Source organism: Carcharodon carcharias, chromosome 10 (genome assembly GCF_017639515.1).
Source record: "Carcharodon carcharias isolate sCarCar2 chromosome 10, sCarCar2.pri, whole genome shotgun sequence".
Lineage (NCBI taxonomy): Eukaryota > Metazoa > Chordata > Chondrichthyes > Lamniformes > Lamnidae > Carcharodon > Carcharodon carcharias.
The window spans coordinates 78247462-78270886 of NC_054476.1; the positions used below are offsets into that span (position 1 = coordinate 78247462).

Consider the following 23425-nt stretch of genomic DNA (forward strand, 5'->3'; position numbering starts at 1 on the left):
CAGGAATCCCTTGTTCAGGAGACAGAACTCATGCTGCTGAGGTGATTGTTGCACCTCCCAAATCTCTCTTCTTTCTGATAAAAGGGAGCTTTGAGTAGTAGTCTGAAACAATGAGAGAAATTCTTGATTGTGTGTGAATAACTTGGCTCCCACAGTATGCCATGATCTGGATGCACTTTAGCAGCTAACATCTTCTCTTTCTGCTGTGTGTTTCTGTACGTCTGACAAACCTTGCATGTAGACACCATTCTTTCAATGTCTTCGTAAATGCCTATCCACTACACAGCTGATCTGGCTCTGAGCTTACACTTCTCCTTTCCCTTTGGCCTTCATGTATTTTTTGGAGAAGTTCTTCCTGCATTGTTTTGGGTATGATTATTCGGGATCTGGCTGGCAGAACACCAGCTTCCAGTGACAAGTCATCTCTGATAGACCAGTACTGCTGCACTGCTGACTGTGTTTACTGTGTTTATCTTATCAGGCCAACTCTTGGTCACTTGCATCTGTAACTTCTCATCTTTGCTGGTCTCATCTCTAATTTGACTCAGTTTTGGTGATATATTCACCAGGAGATGGGTCCTTATACCTAAATTGTCTATCTCGTGTTTCTCCTGTGGCGACAACCATGATAAGGTAACTGCCAGCACTATTTCTCCTCTTGGCTTTATTTCAAAGTGAAATTGCAATTCTGGAACTTCAAGAGTAACCGCAGTAGTTTTGCTGGTGCTGTACACAGATTTTACTTGTAGATCTGCTCCAGTAGATAATGATCACTTTCCACTCTGAACTTTCTCCCATATGGATGGAACTTCTCACATCCATACACATCTGTCAAAAGCTCTTTTTCGATGTGGCATATCTGGCCTCAGCTGATGTTAGAGCTTTGGATGCGAATACTATGGATTTTCCCTTTTGTACCAGGGCTGCTCATGATACAGCCTTCTTTACATTGGGGAAAACAAACACAGATTGGGTGACCACTTTAAAGAACACCTCCCTTCAGTCTCTGCAATCATGATCCTGAGCTTCATGTTTGATTCTCCACCTTGTTCCCACTCTGACCTTCCTGTCCTTGGCCTGCAGCACCCAAGCTTGAGGAGCAGCACCTCAACTTGAACTGGGCAATTCAGCCTTCCGGGCTCCACATTGACCTAGACGATTTCAGATAGTCATCACTGGCCCCATTTTGTTTCCATTCTTCTTGCTGATTGTTCTTGCTCTCTTGTTTTTGTTTTTTGATTTGTTTTTGCATTCACCATTCACCTACTTCACACACATTTTTTTTATTTGCCCCATTCCCACTCCCTTTGGCCTTGCACCATGAGCACTTTTATCTTTTAGTTTCTCCCTAGGGTGACCAGATTTTCAAAAGTCAAAGTGGGGACACATTGATCAGCTGCTGGTAATATTGAATTCCACATTAAGGGGATATGAGAGCCTGTTTGATTGTGTCCCACTCCAGTGTAGTACTGAGCTGTTTCTCCCTGGCCTTGCTTGTTCAGCGCTTCTACCCGGAGCTGCACCAACTGCCGCATGATGCTCCTCCATCGGTAAGCTCATGGTTATTAAGAGACACTATAAATACCACTGGAGAGTGGCCCAGACAGATGTCATGAGAGCTCCTAGACCACAAGCCAGGCTGGGGAACTCTCCCTAGGATCAGCTGTCATCAGCCCAGGGTGTGGCCCCCAGCCCTGCTCTATCCCCTCAGTTTGTATTCTGGTTGCATTCATTTTTTGCTGCTGCCATTGCCATAGTTTAAAGGTTGTCCAAAAAGGGAACAGTTGAAAAGCGAGACACTTGAATGATTTTGTGGAAGCTGTTGGGATACTGCAACATTAATGAAACTCCGGAATAAAGGCAAAATACTGTGGATGCTGGAAATTGGAAACAAAAACAGAAAATGCTGGAAAAACTCAACAGGTCTGACAGCATCTGCGGAGAAAAAGACAGAGTTAACATTTTGAGTCCATATGACTCTTCTGCAGAGCTAAAGAGAAGCAAAAATGTGGTGAAATATATACTGTTTGGGGGGGGGGGTGGAGGTGGGTGAGACAGGTGAAGCTGGATAGGAGGCCAGTGATAGGTGGGAGCAAGGAGAGATTGCAAAAGATGTCATAAACAAAAGGTTGAAGGGGTGGTGATACTGGCTAGACGTGGTGCTAATGGTGATATTAAGAGTAGAAAGCAGAATGAGCAAGTGACAGATGGCCCTAGTGGGGGGAGGGGACGATGTGGGAAAAAATATTGAAAATAGACTAAAAGGTGGCGATAAAACAATGAATAAAAATGGAAAAAAATTTTTTTTAAAATAATAAAAAATGGAAAAATATATACGTATAAAAATAAAATAATAAAAATGAGTATTGAAAAATGGGGATCAAAAAATGGTGGCGATGGAGGAGAGAGTTCATGATCTGAAGTTGTTGAACTCAATGTTAAGTCTGGAAGGCTGTAAAGTACCTAGTCAGAAGATGAGGTGCTGTTCCTCCAGTTTGCATTGAGCTTCACTGGAACAATGCAGCAAGCCAAGGATGGACATGTGGGTATGAGAGCAGGGTGGAGTGTTGAAATGGCAAGCGACAGGCAGGTCTGGGTAATGCTTGCGGACAGACCAAAGGTGTTCCGCAAAGCGGCGACCCAGCCTGCGTTTGGTTTCTCCAATGTAGAGGAAACCGCATTGGGAGCAACAAATGCAGTAGACTAAATTGAAAGAGGTGCAAGTGAAATGCTTCTTCACTTGAAAGGAGTGTTTGGGCCCTTGGACGGTGAGGAGGGGGGAGGTAAAGGGGTAGGTGTTGCACCTTTTGCGATTGCATGGGAAGGTGCTGTGGAAGGGGATGAGCTGTTGGGGGTGATGGAGGAGTGGCCCAGGGCAGGAGCACAGTATATATTTCACATTTCTACTTCTCTTTAGCTCTGAAGAAGAGTCATACGGACTCGAAATGTTAACTCTGTCTTTTTCTCCACAGATGCTATCAGACCTGCTGGGTTTTTGTAATGAAAATCCGGGACTGTCTCGGCAAAATCAGTCATCTAGTCACCCTAATTTCTCCGGCCTTCCACATCAGATCATCCCTTTTGTTGATCTTTTCTAATCTCCATCCCTCACTTGCTAAATCTATTACAGCTTTAACTTTTCCCAGTTCTGATGAAAGGTCATTGACCTGAGATGTTAATTCTGCTTTTTGCTCTGCACAGATGCTGCCTGACCTGAGTACATCAAGTATTTTCTGTTTATATAATTTTCTCAAGTCTCACTTCATAACTAGCACCATTTCATTGTGTAAAAAAGGTCCGGTAATGAATTATGTGATAACATGGAGGAATTGTCTCATTTATTTGTATAAAATCTGAGCGACAGTCTATTAAATTTAAACAACAGGTTCAATCCTCCATTTCAACATCCGCATTAATGGCAGACGGACCGGAAATTGAGGTTATGGCCGTGGGGGACTGTAATGACTGTCGGACAGGAAATAGAATGTAGGCGGTGGGGGTCTGTAATGGCTGTCGGACCGGAAGTTTGGAGGTGAAAATGAGTTCCGGTTCTTGAGGCAGGGACCGGAAGTGGCCAAGTGGCAGCTGATGTTTTGAGTCTTTTCCGGTTGGCGGTGCGATCGTGAAAACATCAAGAGCGGCTCCGAGAGAGACCCGGGAGGAGGTGAGAGACCCGGGAGAGAGAGGGGCGGTGAGCCCGGCGGAGGGGGGCTGATTTTGCGCCAAGTGCTCGGAGCTGGAGCCAGTCGAGCGCTGCGAGAGTGAGGGCGGCTGGTCCGGGGCTGCGGCTGGTGGGTTTGGGCAAGGATCTGCCCAATGGGTGTTTGCAGCTAATCGACTCCCTCCCCACACTGTGTGGGGCTGTCGGATAAACACTGTCCTCCCTATGATCGATACTCTTTCAGCAGGATTATATCAAAGTCACGATTGCTGTTGTGTGACATAATAACACTGAGGTCAGTCTATTGACAGGAGTTGTTTCATTTCCAATGTGGCAGCTACCTCACCATCACCTCTCCCGACTTCTTCTACTATCAGACTGCTTATCCGGCATCCGGTACTGGGTGAGCAGAAGTTTCCTCCAATTAAATATGAGGAAGACCAATGCCATTATCTGCAGTAACCACCCCTTTCTCTGCCCAAACTCTGTTCCCTAGCCATTAACTCTCTCCCTCTCCTTGGCAATCGTCTGAGGCAGAACCAGATTGCTCTCACTCTTGAGGTCAGATTTGACCGAATATTGTCTCCATCACTGAGACTACCTTTTTCTACCTTATCTGTGCCCTGACCTCAGTACCCTGCTGCTGAAACCCCCATCTAGGGTTACCTCTAGGTTCAGCTATTTCGATGCTGTTCTGCCTGACCATCCATCTTTCACCCTTCATTAATCTGAGTTCATGCAAAACTCTGCTGCCCACGGTCTAATTCATACCAAGTCCCATTCACATAAGCACATAAGAAATAGAAGCAGGAGCAGACCATACAGTCCACTGAGACTGCTCTGCTATTCAATATGACCACAGCTGATCTTCTTTCTGAACTGCATTTTGCTGCTCCCTATATCTCTTGTTTTCCTGAGAGATCAAAAAATAGTCTATCTTAGTCTTAAATATAGTCAACAATGAAACATCCACGGCCTTCTGGAGTAGAGAATTCCAAAGAATCTTCTGAGTAAAGAAATTTCTTCTTATCTCAGTCTTAAATGATCAACTCATCCTGAGACTGTGTCCCCATATTCTAGATTCCTCAGCTGGGGGATACAACATCTATGTCCCCCCCCTGTCAAGCCCTTTCAGAATCTTGTATTTTAAATGGGATCACCTCTTGTTCCTCACCTAAACTCCAGCCACTCATCCCAGGACAACCCTCTCATCCCAGGAACCAATATGGTGAGCAAATTACCCTTCACCTCTGGTGCTTCCTGACCTACATTGGCTCCCACTTGGGCATTGCTTTGATTGTAAAATTCTCACCCTTTTCAAATGCCTCCACAGCTTTGACCCTCTCTAACTCTATAATCTCCTCTAGCCTCAGTTTTGGCCTCTATTTGGCTCAATCCACTATTGGTGTCCATTGCCTTCAGCTGCCTGGGCCCTAAGCTCACGTATTCCCTCCACCTCTGCCTTGATCTCCAAACTTTTGGTTGCCTGTCCAAATATTTCCTTGTGTCAGTTGCCAGCTAATTACAATTCTGTGAACCGCATTGGGATGTTTTATCATCTTGAAGGCCTCTACATAAATGAAAGTTGTTGCATAGCCATGCATGAGAAACGTGTCACAGAAAATAATATTTTCATCTGAACAGCCTTGTTTAATTTGGCCTGGAGAATGCAGCCTTTTTTTTTTTACTGATTATTAGTCCAGCTGATGAAGATGAACTCTCATCCTTGTTATTTTCTTAAGAATTAGCTCTTGTGTAAATTTTTTGGTAATGGTGAAACAGGTCGGCACACAGGGGGTTTTTCAGTCCTTAACACAGCTGGCTGGTGAGGATGCAGTGTTCTGGTGTCATCATTGCCTCTTCTTCCCTGATCCCCTCCACTCCCAACTTCCCATATTTCATTTGCTTTCTGTATTGTTGAAATCCATTAAAAACTGATTAAAAACCGAGAAAAAACTGATAACTAGCATCGAACAAACTAGTGACGCAGCCTCAGAAAAAAGCTGACATTCATTTGAGTGAAAAACCTCAGCCTTTATCGAGTTCTGTGACCAAGGCCACTGTTTAAAGGTGATTGAATAAGTTAAAATCCTTTTTAATGACATTCAATTTTGGGCCTTTTTTATCAATTGTTTTGGGATCAGTTTGTTTTTCCTTTGAGAACTGAAGCCTAATGTTCTCGTGTGACATTATTCTAAGTAATTACACAGGAATGCAGAAGGATATTAACTTGTCATAACTGAGTCTATAGTGCTACCATCACGTGTTATAAATTACTGGATAAGTGACATTTTCAGGAGTTTGATGTACAAATTGTTGAATGGTGAAATGGACTGAAATTCTTATCATAATTTTTGGTGTATTTCCTGGCAATATTGATTTAGCTTCGAAACCAAAAACGGTTGTGGAAAATTTTTTCCCCTGTACTAATTATTCTCCCCCCAACCCCACCTTCAATCTAAATGCATTGAATCCAGGTGAGATTACTTGACAACAAATAGTACAAAACAACCATTCCCCAACTGCTGTTTAATTCAACTCAGCAATCTTTAGCAGGATTTGGATGAGCCCATATAAGTTCAGACTGGGTAACCATCTCAGTAAGAATTTGTACTCTACATGAACCTTCATCTAACCCTATTAATTTATCCTTCTATTTCTTTGCCCCTTGGATTTATCTAGCTTCTTCTTCAGTATAGCTAAGCTTTTCATCTTGACTATTCACTCTGGTAGTGGGTTCCACATACTAAATTCTCTCTAGGTAAAGAGTTGTGTTTCAATTTCCTATTGGATTTATTAGTGACTATCTTTTACTTATGGCTCCTAGTTTTGGCCTTCCCCCAAGTGGAAGCATCCTCTCCACATCTACCTTATCAGACCTTTGCATTGTCATAAAGGCTCCATCTAGTCATCCCTTAGTCTTCTCTTATCTAGAGAAAAACACCCCAGGTTGCTTAATCTTTCCTGATAGGTATAAATTGCATTAAATTGTGTTTTGACTAATTTATTAGAATTCTCTGAGGAAGTAACAAGCACCATAGATAAAGGGGAACCTGTAGATGTGGTGTTCTTGGGTTTCCAAAAGGCATTTTATAAGGTGCCACATCAAAGGTTGCTACACAAAATAAAAGGTCATGATTTAATGGCATGGATAGAGTATTGGTTAGCTAACAGAAGCAGAAAGTAGAGATAAATCGTTCTTTTTCTGGTTGGCAAGCTGTAACTAGTGGAGTGTCACAGGGATCAGTGTTGGGGCTTCAATTATTTATGATTTATATCAGTGACCTGGATGAAGGGACTGAACGTTTGGTAGCTAAATTTTCCAGTGAAACCAAGATAGATAGGAAAGTAAGTTGTCAAGAGGAGATAAAGAGCCTACAAAGGGGAATAGATAGGATAAATGAGTGGGCAAAAGTTTGGCAAGTGAAATATATTGTGGGAAAATGTGAACTTGTCCACTTTAGCAGGAAGAATAGCAAAGCATCATATTATTTAAATGGAGAGAGATTGAAAACTTGGTGCAGAGGGAACTGGGTGAACTGATATATAAAGCACAAATGGTTTGCAGGTATAGCAATTGATTAGGAAGGCAAATGGAATGTTGGTGACTATTGTAATGGAATGGAATATAAAAGAGAGAAGCGTTACTGTAGCTGTACTGGGCCTTGGTAAGACCACATCTGGAATATGTGATGATCTAGCTTGTGGTTCTGGTTAATAGTTTAGAGGTAATGTTTAGTTCTGGGAGGATTGTTGTTATGACAGTAAGGTAACTAAAATGCTGGGTTTTAGTGATTGCCAGAACGCCTAAAAGAAAATGGCAGTTCAGAAGGTTAGCCATCTTTATTTAATAGAGTCAGAATAGAAGAGAGAGCCATAAAACAGCAAGTGGGCTCACTTAGCTGGTGAACTGGAGATGTGATGTCTACACTGCTTACAAAGAAGTGCAGTCCAGAGAGATGTTTTGTTTTGTAAGTTAGAGCTAAATTAGTTTGAAAGCATTCAGTGAACCCTGAAAGGCAATATGATCATGGAGATGGTGGAGCTTAAGAAGGTTTCTGGTTTCAATTTATCCGCGTTTGCTGGGGGGAGTGGGGGGGGGGGGTTGGTTGCAGTTTGGACTTCTTGTGGTTTGCAGCTCACAGAGAAGCCCTGGGAGCTGTTAGGCTCCAGGCAGTTAGGGCTCAGAGAAGTCTTCGGGAGCTGAGAAGGTGAGGGAAGGCCACTGGTTCCCTGCTAGGCAGTTAGGGCTTAGAGAAGCCCTGGGAGCCATTTACAGCTCAATGTAGACAAGAGACTGGAGTTCAGAAAAACCCAGGGTCAGGGCCAGCTTAATGAAGCTAGCAGTTTATGAAAGAGTTGGAATTGTGCTGGCAATTAGAGCAGGATTGCAGTTTTGTGAATCCCATGGAATGCAGTCTCAGGAGAAGAGATTGAACCATCCGGAGGTGAGCAATTGTTGAGGCAGTCCATGTCAAAGTGGCTTATGAGGGGATTCAGAGGCTAGATATTCAAAAGTGAAGAGTTGTGAGGGAAGCAGAGTATTAATGAGATGTTGTGACTCAGTGGCTACTGATGTCTGGGTGGGTTGCTGAGAAATCTGTGGGATCTGTCTTGGTAGCATCTGCCATTTAATGTCCAGTGTGTTGTGTTAGACCACAGTTTGCCAGTCAATTCATATTTACCTCGTGTCAATTCTGAATGTTAGAGTAAAAGTTAGAGATTGTAGATTGTTTTACTTTTCTGATTTTGTATAGTAACATTTGTTTTGTTTGCGTAAAACTGTGAAATTTTGTGGCTTTATTCTCCTAGTGCATAACTGGGGTTTCAAACTTTGTCTGCTTTAAACAAAAGTTTACTGTTCCATAACCAGATCAGAACACTGTGTACAGCTTTGGTTTGCTTATTTGAAAAAAGATATAAATGCATTAGAAGCAGTTCAGAGAAAGTTTACTTTACTCATTCCTGGGATGAAGGGCTTACCTTATGAAGAAAGGTTGAACAGGTTGTGCCTAAACCCATTGGAGTTTAGAAGAATGAGAGATGATCTTATTGAATCTTATAAGATCCTGAAGGGACTTGATAGGGTGGATACTGGGAGGAAGTTTCCTCTTGTGGGGGAATCTGTAACTAGGGGACGCAGTTTAAGAATAAGACGGACAAGAGGATAATTTTTTTCTCTGAGGGTCATTAGTATGTGGCATTCTTTTCCCCAGAAAGCAGAGTAGGCTGGATCGTTGAATTTATTCGAGGGAGAGCTAGACAGATTTTTGATAGACAAGTGTGTCAAGGGCTATGGGGGCAGATGGCAAAGTGGAGCTGAGACCACAATCAGATCAGCCATGATCTTACTGAATGGCCCAGCAGGCTCGTGGGGCTGAATGGCCTACTCCAAGTCAGATATTCCTAAATCTAAATTCTGGTATTATTCCAGTAAATCTCTTACAGCTTCCCCAGTGCCTCTATATCCTTCTCATAATATGGAGCAATTATATCTTGCTAAATATGTATTGTTATTGTTCTGACTGTGACATGTATTAAATTAGAGGGAGGCCCGTTCCAAACATTTGCAATCTAGTCTGATTGTTGACTGATTTATAAAAGTTGGTTTGGAAAATCCCAGCCTCCTGGTTGCTACCTGTCCAGAACTTCACCATGGTAATTATTTTTCTAAGGGATACACTGTCATTCCTAAAAATAATAAATCAGTAGCATAATACTCACCAATATTTTTCACCTCTTCTCGTTGAAAATTGGGCTTTTCCTTTGCGCATTCCCCGGAACCAATCAGAATGCTCAGATTACAGGGTATTTAATTACAATCCAATAAAAAACTTGTATTTATATAGCGTCTTTCACAACCTCAGGATGTCCCAAAGCATTTTACAGCCATTAAGTACTTTGAAGCATAGTCACTATTGTAATGTAGGAAAATCGGCAGCCAGTTTGTGCACAGCAAGCTCCCACAAACCAAATAGTCTGTTTAAATCACAGAATCTTTACAGTACAGAAGGAGACCATTCAGCCCTTGAGTCTGTACTGGCTCTCTCAAAGGTCATTCTATCCAGTCCCACTCCCCTGCCTTACCCCCATAACCCAGCCTTGCTTTTGTTTTGAATGTGCCGAGAAATGCCAGCCTGCTTCCTTTAACACTCCCTTTGTCCTTTAGTTCTTGACACCTTTGTCAATCCCTCCTTTGTCCCCACCTATCACTGGCCTTCTATCCAGCTCTGCCTGCCCCAGCCCCCCTTAAACTGTAAAAATTTTATCACATTTCCACTTTACTTCAGCTCTGAAGAAGGGTCATAGGGACTCGAAAGATCAACTCTGTTTCTCTCTCTACAGATGCTGCCAGACCTGCTAAGTTTTTCCTACATTTAAAATTCTAGTTTCACTGTTCAAAGGCTAAGCTCAAGTAAAATTTAAAGTTTGGAAATTACCTTATCTTCTAGCCCATTAGCTCTGTGTTTCCTAATTAGGTGTTCATATATTGACCTGTACTTTCCTCTTTGTCTTTGTCTATCGCAACTGTTGAGGAAAATTCCTTCATATCACCTGTTGTGCATTTTTAAGTTGAAGCTTTAGAATTCCTGCTTTTAACCCATGTTTCTCACCTCCTCATATAATAGCACATGGAACAGATCAGAATACAGGCAGTGCATTGGAATATAAGTGAATGTCTGGGTCTTAGGATATACGTATATAGGCCACTGTTACATTAGCTGTGATTCTCTGGTCTCACTTACCTCTGTTCCCTTTGCTCCCAGAAAAGCAAGTGTTCCTGGTTTTGGCAGTATTTGAACAATTCTGAAATTAATGAACAGTTCCAACAATTACCTGCTGGGAAGGACTAGGAATGCTGGCAGCTGCTCAGAATGTGAGTGGTTGAGATCTGGAATGGAGACATACAAGCAAATGAAATAGGAGTAAGAATAGACCATTCAGCCCCTTGAGCCTGCTCTCCCATTCAGTAAGATCATGGCTGATCTGATTGTGGCCTCAACTTCACTTTCCTTCCGACCCCCCTGTATCCTTTGACTCCATTGTCGATCAAGAATCTAACTAAATCGGCCTTAAAAATATTTAATGACCCTTCCTGTGCCGCTGTCTGGGGAAGAGAGTTCCAAAGACTCTCAACCCTCTGAGAAAAAAATATTCCTTCTCATCTCCGTCTTAAATGGGAGACACCTTATTTTTAAACTGTGTCCCCTAGTTCTAGTCTCTCCCACAAGGGGAAAAATCCTTTCAGCATCCACCCTGTCACGTCCCATCAGGATCTTACCCGTTTCAATAAGACCACCTCTCATTCTACTAAACTCCAATGGATGCAGCGCCGACTTGTCCAAACTTTCCTCCTAGGGTAACCCATTCATCACAGGAATCAGTCCAGTGAACCAGGCCCTGTCATATTGAAGAAGCAGCGCAGTCAGTATAGCAACCTGATGCTGTACACAGGTGTAAAGTGTAGCTTGGATCCAATCCTTCAACTTTAATTCATTGCTGTGTGCACAAAGTTCACAAACACCAAAATCACAAGTTGTCTGTTTTACAAAAATGTTGCTCACATCCCCAGAATGGCAATTGTAGGGATGTTGAACTGGGGTTCCTTTGGGGGTGACTGTTTCAGAAACCCATAGGCAGCAATGTTCCAGTTTATTTGCTGGTTGCTAGTTGATCTCAGCTAGGGTGCTACAAATAGCCACAGTGGTTTGTGTTCAGAAAGGCGGATTTGGTCAGGGTCCCCACTGTTAACCACTATCCAGTGGCTCTTGCTGGACAGGGTAGGTATGTGGAGAATGACCATGGCTGTGATGTCCACAGTTGAATAGCCTCCTGGAGCTCACTGTTGAGCCGTGCATAGGAATAATTGTCGCATGCATGCATTGTGATGCCTCCTCAGTCAGGGAGACAACACCTTCTGGTACATGCAATGTAATATACAGTGGATCACAAAGGTGTTTATCTTGAATTTGATTCCTGGGCTATGTATGTGACAATCTGTATCTCTGATGTTTGCCGATGTTTCTCTTTACTGCTTCCTTTTTCTGCACTGTTTCTCGGCAGACACGAACACGTGCACGATTCTGATCGTATTCCAGTATGAAAACAATGGATGTTTAAAATCTCAGTTAAAGAAACATTGGGCAGAATTTTTCTGTTGGTGAGCTGGGGGTGGGGCCCGCTCGCCGATGGGAAAATGATGTGAGATGACGTTGGGGGGTTCCCCTGACATCATCCCGCCCCTTTTAAATATTCAGGAGGCGGGGCCACAGCTTGATCAGCTGTCCGCTCGCCGACCTGTCAATGGCCAATTGAGGCCATTGACAGGGTAGTTAAATCAATTAAAGGCCCTGCCCACCCAACCTCAAGGTTGGCGAGCAGGCCAGGACCCCCAGGCGAGCTTATCCCACCGGTGGATAAGGTTTCATGTAGGGTTTAAAAAAGTTTAATAAAGTTTCTGTGATATTTATTAACTTGTCACATGAGGGGGATGTTAATTTTTTTATTTTTCTATTTTTAAACTTTCAAACACTGTCAGCGATCTCCCTGAGGCAGCACTTAGCCTCAGGGAGATGTGCGCTCTTTCGTGTGCATGCGCTGAAGAGCACACTCTGGCAGTTGGGGAAACACCCCCCACCCGCTTGGACAGAAAGCGCATAGTGCTTCCTGTTGGGTGACCTGCTGGGCGGGCCTTAATTGGCCCGCCCACTTAAAATGGCTGCAGGGCCTGTTTTGGCAACGGCGATCGGCTGCCCACCCGCTGCCAAGCTGGTGGGGCCCGCCTGCCCATCAAGGGCAAAATTCTGCCCATTGAGTATTGCTGAAAAATATAAATTGTTGTTTTCCCCCTGTATTGGTATTATTGTGAAGTGTCCTGATGAGTGCAAGACGAAAAGCTTTGACATGTCTCTTTTTTTTCGCAATACTCAAGTTCTGTACTACCAAAAGATTATTAAAGGAATATTGTACTACAGCTTGCATTTAAGCAAAATCTTATCACCACAACTAACCTCTTGTTTTGGAAGCTACACAACAGTGAAAGGTCCACTCCCTAAAGCCTAAAATCAACATATTGTTCAGTTCCAATCAGGATTTATGGTTTTCACTATTCATAGAATAACATTTAACATTACTATTTTCCTCATGCAAGGCCCAATCTAGCTGCTTCCATGTGTCTCCTGAAGGTTACCTATCTCATTGGCATGTGATTCTGTGGATGCACCCAATCTTTAGTTACCTTATCCAAATGTTCATTATGTACGAATCTACAAAGTAAGTGTTAACAGACTGTGGGAATGGAGAGAGTTGTCACAGTTGACTATGTGCCCTCACTCATGCGCTTTCCCGCAGAGGGTCACTTGTTAGTGGTCCAAAGCGGGAATTCATGGTCCATTGTTCTTTAACCTCCAGGCAAGGGATTTTAATTTCCATCTTAATTCCAGTTATTTGTAAACTGGTTGACCTAAATCACTCACCATAGAATGAAACCTCAGCTTTTTTACAAGAATTGGTCAACAAATCACTTTTGAAGAAGAGTCATATGGGCTCGAACGTTAGCTCTGATTTTCTCTCCACAGATGCTGTTAGACCTGCTGAGTTCTTCTGCCTTTTCTGTTTTGAATCATTTTTGTAATCCATCTTCAAAATTTTTTTAGGTGAAACAATCAGCTATGGCAACAACCGATCTGTTGGTGGATTTACAGGATGATTTGGTGTCAGATGATACTTCCAATGCACTTGGACAACTAAAACTCTCTCCATTGGATGCAAAAACCTGGCCTACAGAATGTGATGGTGACTTAAAGTCAGGTTAGTAATGACAGTGATTGGGTGTCTGTATAGGAGCATGTGGCAGGTTGAAACTTGAGTCAATGCAGAAGCTCTAAATACTGAGCTCTTATCCCTGTACAAATACTGAACTCTAATTACCACCTAAATGCCGGAGCTCTTATCTTATGGAGCCTGTATGAGCTGTTCACAACTGACCTAAAGACAGGAGAGAAATCTCCAGCTGGACATTCCTCCCCACACCTATGTCCGTTGTATACAGCACCAGACCTGTTGCCCTGACCTCAAATTGCCCAAACCACTATACCTGTGTACTGCCTTCCAAGACCCATAATCTAACATCAACTTCCGCCAAGATGCAATACCCCTAGATGGACCACAATCCCGCTGACTGCTTCCAAACCACAATCTAGCCGTGTGTTAAACCCAGGCCCATGCTTACAGGTTCAAACAGAACTCATCTCCATAACAGGTGATCCCAACCGTACATGAAACCTACTGTGTCCCCCATATAACTGCTCTCAATACTGCATCGGCCTCTGAGATAAGCCTTAGTCCCAGCTTGCATGCCACACCCAGAACTGCCTCTCTGCTAGATGCATGGATTTAATCAGCAACAAGTAAGAGATCCAGTAGTTTCTGATTTTAAAAAAAGGTTGCGAAGTGACTACTAGTTTGCCTCAGGCTGCTAGATTTACAGTGTGCCAAGTTGGACTCCAAGTTGCAGTGATGTCTGTATTTGCAATACGTTTTTTTAAATTCTAGTAAAGGATTGTCAGACATCCAATGGCCTGGCCACCTAAACATACACAGGAGCATTGACCACTTGTGTGATGCCACAACAACCATTGGAGTTTTTAAAAATCCTTTCATGGGATGTGGGTGTCACTGACAAGACCAGCATTCGTTGCCCATCCCTAATTTGCCTTTGAACTGAGTGAATGAATGGTTTGGACATTTCAGAGGGAGTTTAAGAATCAACCACTTTGTTGTGGGTCCGGAGTCACATGCAGGCCGTACCAGGTAAGGGCAGCAGATTTCCCTCCCTAAAGGACAGATGGGTTTTTATGACAATCAACAATGGTTTCTTGGTCACCATTTTTGAAACTGGCTATGAATTCCAGATTTATTAATTGAATTTAAATTCCACCAGTTGCCGTTGTGGGATTTGAACCTGTGTCCTATTAGCCTGGGCCTCTGGATTACTAATTCGGTGACATTACCATGAGCCATCTCCCTATTTGTTTTCCTTGTTGGCCATTATCTTTAAATTTATTAGGAACTGTGAAGCAACAGCATCAGCATTAATTCTGTGCTACTGGTATGGTTGTTACACAGCTGCTGTTAGGCAGGGTAGGAGTTTCAGTGCCTTTTGACTTGAGTGCATGAAGGCAATCTCCTATGGAAACTGGCGGGTACCATCTGAGACAGCAGAGCCAACACACCAAGCACTCCTTCGCTTGCCTTGGTCTGCCCAACAGCAGAGTTCTGCTCAGCCTGGCTCGAGAGCTGTCACACAAACCTGGTAGATATTCCCACTCTGGGAAGTCATGAGGACTATTTCTGAGACATTGAGACCAACACAGCTCAAGGAGCTTCCTGTGCTAGCACATATTGAACCACCTGATGTCCTCGGGGAAAACATCCTTATCAAAGAACACCACCTGCTCAGAGTTAACAAAGCACTCCCATTGACACAGGGCATCAAAAAAAAACAATACACTCGCCTGAAATCTCGTAGTCCCTTCGCACTCCACACCTTACAAACTGACGACAGCCCTATCTGTTGATGGCATACCTCCTGTTTTACTGCAAATGTCACCAACCACAACCTGGTAACTGAGCTGGGTGGTGAAGTGCCAGGTGTCAGCCTTCCATGGGAAATCTGGACAACAGTCAATTGCTTTAGGATGGACCACAGAAGATGTGGAATATGAAGAACAGCTCAAATTGTGACTGTGGTCATCCAAGTCAGACCAGTGCCAACATACTGAAATTCTGTCCTGAGAGATCCATCCCTGGTGGCGTCACAACCACACTCTGTTAGCTGAAGTCGGTGAATGGATTGTTAACCTTGACATCAAACAATAACTGCTTTCCCACCAATACAAATAAAAAGAAATCATGGGACTGTTCATGAGCAAAAGTCAGTACCTTTAACAGAAGCAATAAAACAAGGGAGAAAACTAATCTGAGAAAGCTAAAGGGGTTTAGAGCATGTTGTTGTTTAAAGAAGCACTATACCATGGATGGGAGAGAGAAAAAACTTCCAATTGCTCTCCCCTGACAACCTGTCCTCCCAACACACACTCCCGAAGGTGCGGGCTATGGTTTGATGGGTGCAATGAGTCTTGGCATGCTAGTTAATAAAGTAAATCAAATTAAATTAAATGAAGTGCACAGATTATAATGGGCGAAATGAATTCAATAGATTAATATTCTTAGCAGCCAGAGACAGCAATTGTCAAATGCCAGACTGTTAATGCGAGTTTTAGAGCAATTTCCTAACAGTCTTTAATGATTTTTGCACAATTTAACCTGCATTTCACTCTAATTCTTGATAAATCAACACCTAAGATTTTTATTAAGAATTTTGAAGAAATTATGTACCCTCATGGAAATTCCTTTTGATTGCTTCAGCATTTGCATCCATTTAACATGTGAGTCAGGGATGACCAAATGGCATTTGCCAAAATTGTAAAATCTTAATTTAGTCTTTAATTTTGCCCTCCTGAGTTACCTTACAGCCTCTAAAACTGATGGAATGTATTTAATCTTCCATTTGCGTCTGTCTGAAGCAATTCTCACTCCAGATTACACTTTTGGCCTTTGGGTCAGAAGAGCAGAGAGGAGGATTTTGTCTTTTGTGACATCACCAGTGTGTATTCAGCCCCGATTGGCTCCTTGAGCTGTCACTCAGTCTTGGTGACTAATCTCATACTGACTCAATGACACCAAGCTACCACCCACTCTCAGTAGAATGCCATTTGACTGTCTATTTTGCTCCTTACTGTGCAAATTCTTCTCATCTAAGGAGAAACTAGGTAAGAAAAATCTTTTGAACTAACTTAACTGGTGCCTTGCGAGAGCCCAATAACAAAATTAAGATTTTAGGTTTGTAGATGAAACAATATTAAGGCCCCTGAAGATCAGCTGTTTTGAGGAGCCATACTAGAAATGACTTTGATTGTGGCTATGGAGACATGCAAGGCCATTCATTTCAACTTTCCTGGGCAAGGTAAGTCACATGATTGCACGGCATTCAAACTATGGTTTAGGCTCCTTAGACAGCATCTAACAAACCCACGACCACTACCATCTAGAAGGACAAGGGCAGCAGATAGATGGGAACATCACCACCTGGAAGTTCCCCTGCAAGTCACTCACCATCCTGACTTGGAAATATATTGCCTTTCCTTCACTGTCGCTAGGCCAAAATCCTGGAACTCCCTCCCTAACAGCACTGCGGGTGTACCTACACCACATGGACTGCGGCAGTTCAAGAAGGTAGCTCACCACTGCCTTCTCAAGGGCAACTAGGGATGGACAATAAATGCTGGTCCAGCCAGTGAAACCTGCATTCTGTGAATGAATAAAAAAAAGATAAAATAACAGGAAAGCTGGAGTTCCTCCTGATTCCTCACTGGGCTAAGGGCAAATTCAGGGTAACACTGGGGCATCATGCAGCTCAATGTAAGGTCGCAGGTTCAAGTTAACTGATTATAGTCAGGCAGCAAGATTCAGTAGTCCAGCTGCACCTGAGAATCTTGGAGGAAAGAGTGGAGATGAGTATATGGGACTCCTGTATGGCACCCATATGTGTATGCTGGATGAAAGTTGGATTGAATTCAGCTGCTTTTCATGGTTATTTGTCCTGTGAACCTCTACTGCCCGGGCTGAGGACACCAAGCATAACCATGGCACAGTACTGAAGGCCAAAGGCACCCAGAGGCAATAGGAATCATCACTTAGACATGAATAAGGATTGGGAGTTATTTTTAGAACTTGCGTCCTGATATTTACACTCAATATGAATGGTAATGAAATAAACAGGAAAAGACCAAAAGCAACACCTAACATGTCTCATCCAGACACGCCACTGACTGCATTTTAAATGATGTTCTTACTGGTTAGGTCGACCCCAGTGAGAACTTGCAGCTTGGAACTATCAGAGAGATAAATAGTGAGCCCAAATGGTAAAGGTGTAATTCCAGCAATGTCACGCCCCTCTCAAGCCACGAACTGACGACATGTCCCTGGAGTTGCCTTCAGTTCAGTGACTTTGTGTTTTTAACCTAACCTGCAGCTGTTATTAATTCTAGGCTCACCAGCCCCCCGCCCCCCCGCCCCTGCTCACATCCCCCACCCCCGGCTCTGCTCGCCCCCGCCCCCCTTGTGTGTGTGAGTGCACGTGTGCTTCTTTATCTTTGCCTGTCCTACCATTTATGAAATAAAAAATAAGCAATTAAAATTGTTCCCATCAAAATATACCTCAAGTTACAAAGTTCATATTCCAGTTTATTGTGAAATAATTTAGGGAAAAATCAGTAATTTAAATACTGTCATGGGCTGAGGGACGACTCACTGTGTGAGTGAGAGTGCGTGTGTGAGTGCGTGGTGCGTGTGCGTGTGAAGGGATATATGTGGGGAGGATGGGGGTTTGAGTAATGCTGTTAATCACTGAGTGCACCAAAGATTAAATAGTATAACAATTCAAGGGTAGGTATTCAGGTAAGTAATGCGTATCTAGTCCAAGCCTCCGAGCCTGAGGTCTGTGTAAGAGACATTTTCAGTGTCCCGGGCAGCGTAAATCAGCATGTTAGAAGCTTAAACTTTCCATGCAATTACAGTGCTTGTGCACATGTCAAAACTTTGATGAGTCCGAAAGGGCAGACCCCTCAACATTCGTTGCTGTTGACATTGGAAGATCTGCTCTAATATTATCTAACACACATTTTCTATCTTTCAAATTCAAACTTCAAAGAAAAGAATATTGAGAAAAAAACCAAGGGATTCTCCATGAACACTTAATATAGATGTTTTCAGTTTTTTAATTGATAGTTGGCCTCATCGTGTTTACTTATCTGGCACCAACCCTACACTCTGCTCAGTATAGAGCACATCCTCTAACACATTATAAGAAAATACATTATATATATATATATATACACATTTATGAGAGGAGTGGAAAATTAAACAGATAGGAATTTAATAAGCATGTATGAACACTAAATATTCTCTTAATTTTAACTAGGTAAAGAAGAGTATTCACCTGAAATTGTTGATCCTCCCCCTAATTTGAAGTGGGATGATCCATACTATGACATTGCAAGACGCCAAATTGTGGAGGTGGCAGGTAGGACGATAAAATTACTGTCTATTTGTTGTTGTCCAGAATAGAATTAGAGAGGGGGATAAGGAAGAGGACTATGCCAAATGAAACATTTTTGATGTAACTCCTTGTGCCTGTCAGGTCTGTAGTGTTAAAATGAAGGAATATTCTTATCTGTGAGCTCCTCCTCCAGTTGTTTCTACCCATGGATAAGGATTTCTTAAAATTACCTCTTGCCTCTTCCACATAGCATTACATAGTATATCTACAAATGGCAGGCCATTTGGTCCAACCAGTTCATGCCGGGGCTTATGCTCCACTTGAGCGTTCTTCCATCCTTTCTTACCCAAATCTATCATCATAACAATCTATTCCTTTCTCCCTTATAAGCTTATCTAGCTTGCCCTTAAATGGACCTTTAATTCCTTATTGGCTTTCTTGATGATTATCTTATCCTGATGGCCGCTAGTTATGCACTTTCTCACAAGGGGAAACATTCTCTCTGTATCCACTTTATCAAAAACTTGTAACCTTCTTTGGTGTCTTCCCTCTGGGAGATTAGAGGATTTCTGTTTCTGTTGGTGTTCCAATTCATCCCCGAGTGTGCCCAGGGCTAGGGATGTAGAAATCTGCCTTCTTGCTTGTGAACCAAGGGAACCCATTACTGCTCTCCAAACATTTTTTTGGCTAGTGAGGTGTTTGATGTGGGCAGAAACCATCACCACATTTGTGTCTCCTAACTAAAATATAGTTGTTTCCATATCTTCATGCTTTTCCCTTTGTAGCAGTCACGAAATGAATTGGAGTTTGATTAGCAGTTTGACAGCCTGTGACATGATTGTTACTTCCATGGCCATAACTATCAATAACTTATCCTTTTTGGCAGGAGGGTTTGATTGATTCTGAACCCATACAATGATAGGAGCGGGTCCCACCCTCACCCTCTGACTGCTGGTGTCTCACTGGATATCGTCCCATAATTCAGAACTGGAGTGGGCTACCATCACCAGTACTAACTAGAGCAAGATTCAAACTTCTGATTTAAATGGAATGCTACCACTAAGAGAGAGGCTCCTCCTATCTAGTTATTGAGTAATCTAAATTGGTAGAGTCTCTGTTTGCCTGATGTTGTATGCATATTGTCTCCCTAAGGGCACACCCACTTTTCACCATGCGATGAAGCACAGACCGAGTCTTGGCCCTATGTGGTTCAGTGCATTGCCTGATTGATGGTGCAAAAAGACTTTTCTGGCAGTTTTTGCACCACAAGACCCAGTAGATACAAAGCGCTTTATATTTTTCAAAGCCTGGGAGCGTTGCTTCTTTCATTGAGGAATTGTTGTGGAACTGATCAGTAATTTGCTGAATTGCTTGTGTCGGGTCAGCATCCCACATTTGTTTTGGTCTGGAGCTTCCCTTTCAGGTTGATGTGTGTGGGACGAGAAAATATTTTCAAACATTTACAAAGGATTGCACAGAATGCACAGGACAAAAACAAGCCATTTGGCCTGATTGGTCTATACCACTGTTTATTCTGCACAGAAGCCTCCTCTCACCCTATTTCATTTAACCCTATCAATATATCTTTTTTTACCTTTCTCCCTCCTGCTTAGCTTGCTTTCCCTTACATGTGTCTATGCCTCAACTATTCCATGTGATGGTGCCATATTTGCTGACATATCAAGATTTACATTGTTCCTGTGCAGTGTTTCCAACAAGCAAGCCATGGATTTAGATGTAGTGAGCTCTGTGTTAATGACCCTAAAATTGTGGGAGATCAAGTAGCAGCATGAGGCGTTACAGTATGAGAGAGCTGATGGGATGCGTGCGTGAGGAAGAGCCGCAGCATATGGGTGGAGTCAGGATACTAGGACGTAGAGGTGAGAGTTGGTGTGTCCAAATAAGCAGGTCTTTGATTTTGAGAGCTTTATAGATTAACCAAGGCATTAAAAAACACACATGATGATGAGATAAAAAGGAAAACTACTGATTTATAGAACTGCATAAGAGCCAGTGCCTCAGCTCTGACTGGTTTACTGAAGGGAGCATTGGTTTGTGTTAAATGAACTGACTCATCATGTCTATTCCTACAGGGGATGATAACTTTGGCAGGAAGGTGATAGTGTTCAGCGCCTGTCGGATGCCTCCCAGTCACCAGTTGGACCACACCCAACTGCTTAAGTGAGTTTGCCAAAAGATATGTGTTGTTCTTTAGTCTTATAAAACTCCACTCCCTAAAGGGGCAGCTTGAGTGACCCTTTGAGTGCATCCTGAATCTTCCCCCTCCTCATTTTGTTGATGGACATGGTGCAGTTTAACAACCAAGCGTCTAAGGTATCGGGAGGAAGCATCCCATAGAGGTAGAGCATTCTACATCCAATATCAACAGCCTAGTCTGCTCTCAGTGTGTCCAGGCATCTGGATGTAAAGTTGAATTCGTGCATGGATTGGTGCAGGTTACCGGCCAATTCTTTTGAGAGAGCATTAAGATCAAGAATTAATGGAACAACATGTAGGATTTTCAAGAGGTCAGATTCAACTTTAATGAAACTCATTGTTGGAAGAGTTTCAAAATAGACCTCACCCACAAAAATACAATAATTTAAAATAAAACCAGCACAAGATCAATCAGTTAGCAGATGGATCCAGGGGAATGTCTGGCAATAGTACTGAAGACTTGTGATCCGGAATTTGCTGCACCCCTAGCCAAGCTGTTTCAGTACAGCCACAACACTGGCATCTACCCGGCTATATGGAAAATTGCCTCGGTACATCCTGTACACAAAATGCAGGACAAACCCAACCTGGCCAATTCTTCCCCATCAGACTACTCTCGATCATCAGTGAAGTAATGGAAGGGGTCATCAACAGTGCTATCAAGTAGCACCTGCTCACTGATGTCCAGTTTGGCTTCCACCAGGGCCACTCAGCTCTTGACCTCATTACAGCTTTGGTTCAAATGTGGACAAAAGAGCTGAACTGCTGAGGCGAGAGTGACTGCCCTTGACATCAAGGCCACATTTGACTGAGTATGGCATCAAGGAGCCCCAGCAAAACTGGAGTCAATGGGAATCAGGGGGAAAGCTCTCTGCTGGTTGGATTCATACCTAGCACAAAGGAAGATGGTTGTGGTTGTTGGAGGTCAGTCATCTCAGCTCTAGGTCTTCATTGCAGGAGTTCCTCAGGGTAGTGTGCTCAGCCCAACCACCTTCAGCTGCTTCATCAATGATCTTCCTTCCATCATAAGGTCAGAAGTGGGGATGTTCACTGATGATTGCACAATGTTCAGCATGACTCCTCAGATACTGAAGTAGTCCATGTCCAAATGCAGCAAGACCTGGACAATACCCAGGCTTGGGCTGACAAGTGGCAAGTAACATTTGCACCACACAAGTGTCAGGCAATGACCATCTCCAACAAGGGAGAATCTAACCATTGCCCCTTGATGTTCAGTGGCATTACCATCACTGAATTCCCCACTATCAACATCCTGGGGGTAACCATTGACCAGAACTGAACTGGATTTGCCATATAAATACTGTGGCTACAAGAGCAGGTCAGAGCCTAGGAATCGTGTAACGAGTAACTCGCCTCCTGACTCCTCAAAGCCTCTCCACCATCTACAAGGCACAAGTCAGGAGTGTGATGATATACTCTCTACTTGCTTGGATGAGCGCAGCTCCCACAACACTCTAGAAGCTTGACACCATCCAGGACAAAACAGCCTGGTTGATTGGCACCACATCCACAAACATTCACTCCCTTCACCACCGATGCGCGGTAGCAGCAGTGTGTACCATCCAGAAGATGCACTGCAGGAATTCACCAAGGCTCCTTAGACAGCACCTTTCAAACCCATGACCACTACCATCTAGAAGGACAAGGGCAGCAGATAGATGGGAACACCACCACCTGGAAGTTCCCCTCCAAACTACACACCATCCTGACTTGGAAATATATCGCTGTTCCTTCACTGTCGCTGGGTCAAAATCCTGGAACTCCCTTCCTAACAGCACTGTGGGTGCACCTACACCACATGGACTGCAGCGATTCAAGAAGCTGCCTCATCACCACCATCTCAAGTTCAGCTAGGGATGGGCAATAAATGCTGGCCCAGCCAACGAAGCCCACATCCCATGAATGAATAAAAAAAAAATTGCCTCGGTGCTCCTAGGATTGGGCATATCATGGCAGGGTTCTGCTATTCTCTGCTGTCCTCAGAAGCGTGTATGGATCTGGGTACCTTGGACGGTGAAGCTCCCGTGGCCAAACACCTCATCCACCTTGGGTCCACCTGTGGAGAATGGCTGCTAGAGTGCTCATGATACTCAGTCCCCATCATAGGTCAACAGTGGGGAAAAAAGCCTGTGGGGCAGAAGAGTCAGCAGTGTTACAAAATTGAACTCATTAGGTGGAACTTGTGGGTATGTGGTGGATTTGATACAGTTGTGCTGACCTGCCCAGCAATGCAGTGCTTTGGATAATCAGCGAGGTCGAGATATTGAACTGAATCTGAGTCAGCAGCTAGCTTCCTGTAGCTGGGCCCCCAATTCCTTTCTGGTTGTCTGATTGTTTTGAGGAAAGCAGCTGGAATTCCTTTGAGAATTCTCTCTGGAGTGATTAACATGCCAGAGGTAGTGGCT

General features: G+C 43.4%; 1 protein-coding gene across 2 annotated transcripts in view; it reads left to right on the forward strand.

The window, feature by feature from the left end:
* Window positions 1-3543: 3543 nt before the first annotated feature.
* Window positions 3544-23425, forward strand: part of arhgap1 (Rho GTPase activating protein 1) — a 45465-nt gene continuing 25583 nt past the window's right edge. The window contains exons 1-4 of one of the 2 annotated variants that reach the window (XM_041197967.1): window positions 3544-3664; window positions 13318-13471; window positions 18705-18806; window positions 20876-20963. In XM_041197967.1, the coding sequence (XP_041053901.1) occupies window positions 13333-13471; window positions 18705-18806; window positions 20876-20963 (329 nt within the window). In that variant the 5' untranslated portion in view covers window positions 3544-3664; window positions 13318-13332. Of the gene's footprint in view, window positions 3665-3856; window positions 3957-13317; window positions 13472-18704; window positions 18807-20875; window positions 20964-23425 lie in introns of those variants that run through there. The other variant, XM_041197968.1, reaches the window with a different exon arrangement.